Raw genomic sequence first — 1,083 nt, 5'->3', positions numbered from 1 at the left:
CTCACCGATCGCTGGTATAAGGTCTATGACCATCTGTGCTCCCTGGAGTTGACCATGGCCACCTACAACCATCTGTTGCCTTTGTCCATCTCGAACAGTACAGTGACTAGCATGGTCACGCCATTTGCAATTAGCACAGCAACCTTCGTACGCCCCTGGAACACGGCGGCATTCAGGAAAGACTGGACGACCCCGAGTGCTTTGGCATGCAGCACAAGGTTGCTCCATCCTTATTCCTCGAGAGTGTATAAGAAGGGCATTAATGTACGAGTCCCGATGCTGTACAAGTTGTTGCCAATTTATCCTGCCAGGGATAAAGGGGACATCCTGACCAGGTAGGTCCAACAGCATCCTCTGTTCATCAGTGTGCAGATACCCAGCCAGCTCACGGGACCCAACAGGAAGCACAGGTTGTCCTTGTACGAAGTGTCGGTTGATGAAGGCAAAGAGGCGTTGAGCCTCAGCTGCCGTGAGAACACGACCGGCGGGGAAAACGGGGGCACGTTGGGGGTTTTCGAGCCTAGAGAAGCGTTCGATTCGTACGAAAAACGAGCTATGGAAGCCTCCGCGGCTCGTACGGATCGAACAGATGAGTTAGCAGATGGTTCTGATCACGAAACTGATGGGGATGGGGAGTTCGTACGACATTGTTGATGTTATGGTGGTTGAAGAAGGAAGAAGAGGAAAGGGGGGCAGAAAACTCCAAGTTGTGTTGTGTTGCTTAGTTGTGGACGTTTGGGATACCACCAAACCACATGGCCTAGCTTCACGGAGGCAGGAATAGCAGCAGTGCTCGTGCGAGTGAGAAGACAAGCTTTAACAGTTAAAAGAGTGTAAAGGATAAGTAAACTAAGCACATAAATGAAGCTTTTGCTAACCAGTTTGTATAGACCCTTGAATGCCTATCAAACTGGTAAACAAGCCACCAAAACAAAGACCTCTCGTACGAGGAACATGCACAGCTATGTTGAATGCGGTCCTGATGTTAATCCAGCTATGTTGAATGCCTCTTTTACCCGTCACCAGATTGATTAGATGCCTCTCGTACGAGATGCATCCACAGCCATATTAGATTCCCTTCTA

At 49.4% G+C, this 1,083-nt stretch overlaps 1 protein-coding gene across 1 annotated transcript; it reads left to right on the top strand.

Moving 5' to 3' along the window:
• Positions 1-54: 54 nt before the first annotated feature.
• BDV14DRAFT_206557 (uncharacterized protein) lies at positions 55-654 on the top strand (the record flags this gene model as incomplete). Its single annotated transcript, XM_073774931.1, has 2 exons — positions 55-335; positions 402-654. 2 exons carry the CDS (start codon positions 55-57, stop codon positions 652-654), a joined length of 534 nt encoding a protein of 177 aa, XP_073621564.1.
• Between the last annotated feature and the right edge of the window lie 429 nt (positions 655-1,083).

This window comes from Aspergillus stella-maris, assembly GCF_047715825.1.
Source record: "Aspergillus stella-maris strain CBS 113639 unplaced genomic scaffold BDV14scaffold_259, whole genome shotgun sequence".
Lineage (NCBI taxonomy): Eukaryota > Fungi > Ascomycota > Eurotiomycetes > Eurotiales > Aspergillaceae > Aspergillus > Aspergillus stella-maris.
The sequence above is the reverse complement of the archived record's forward strand: the minus strand, read 5'-3'. Positions and strand labels throughout refer to the sequence as shown.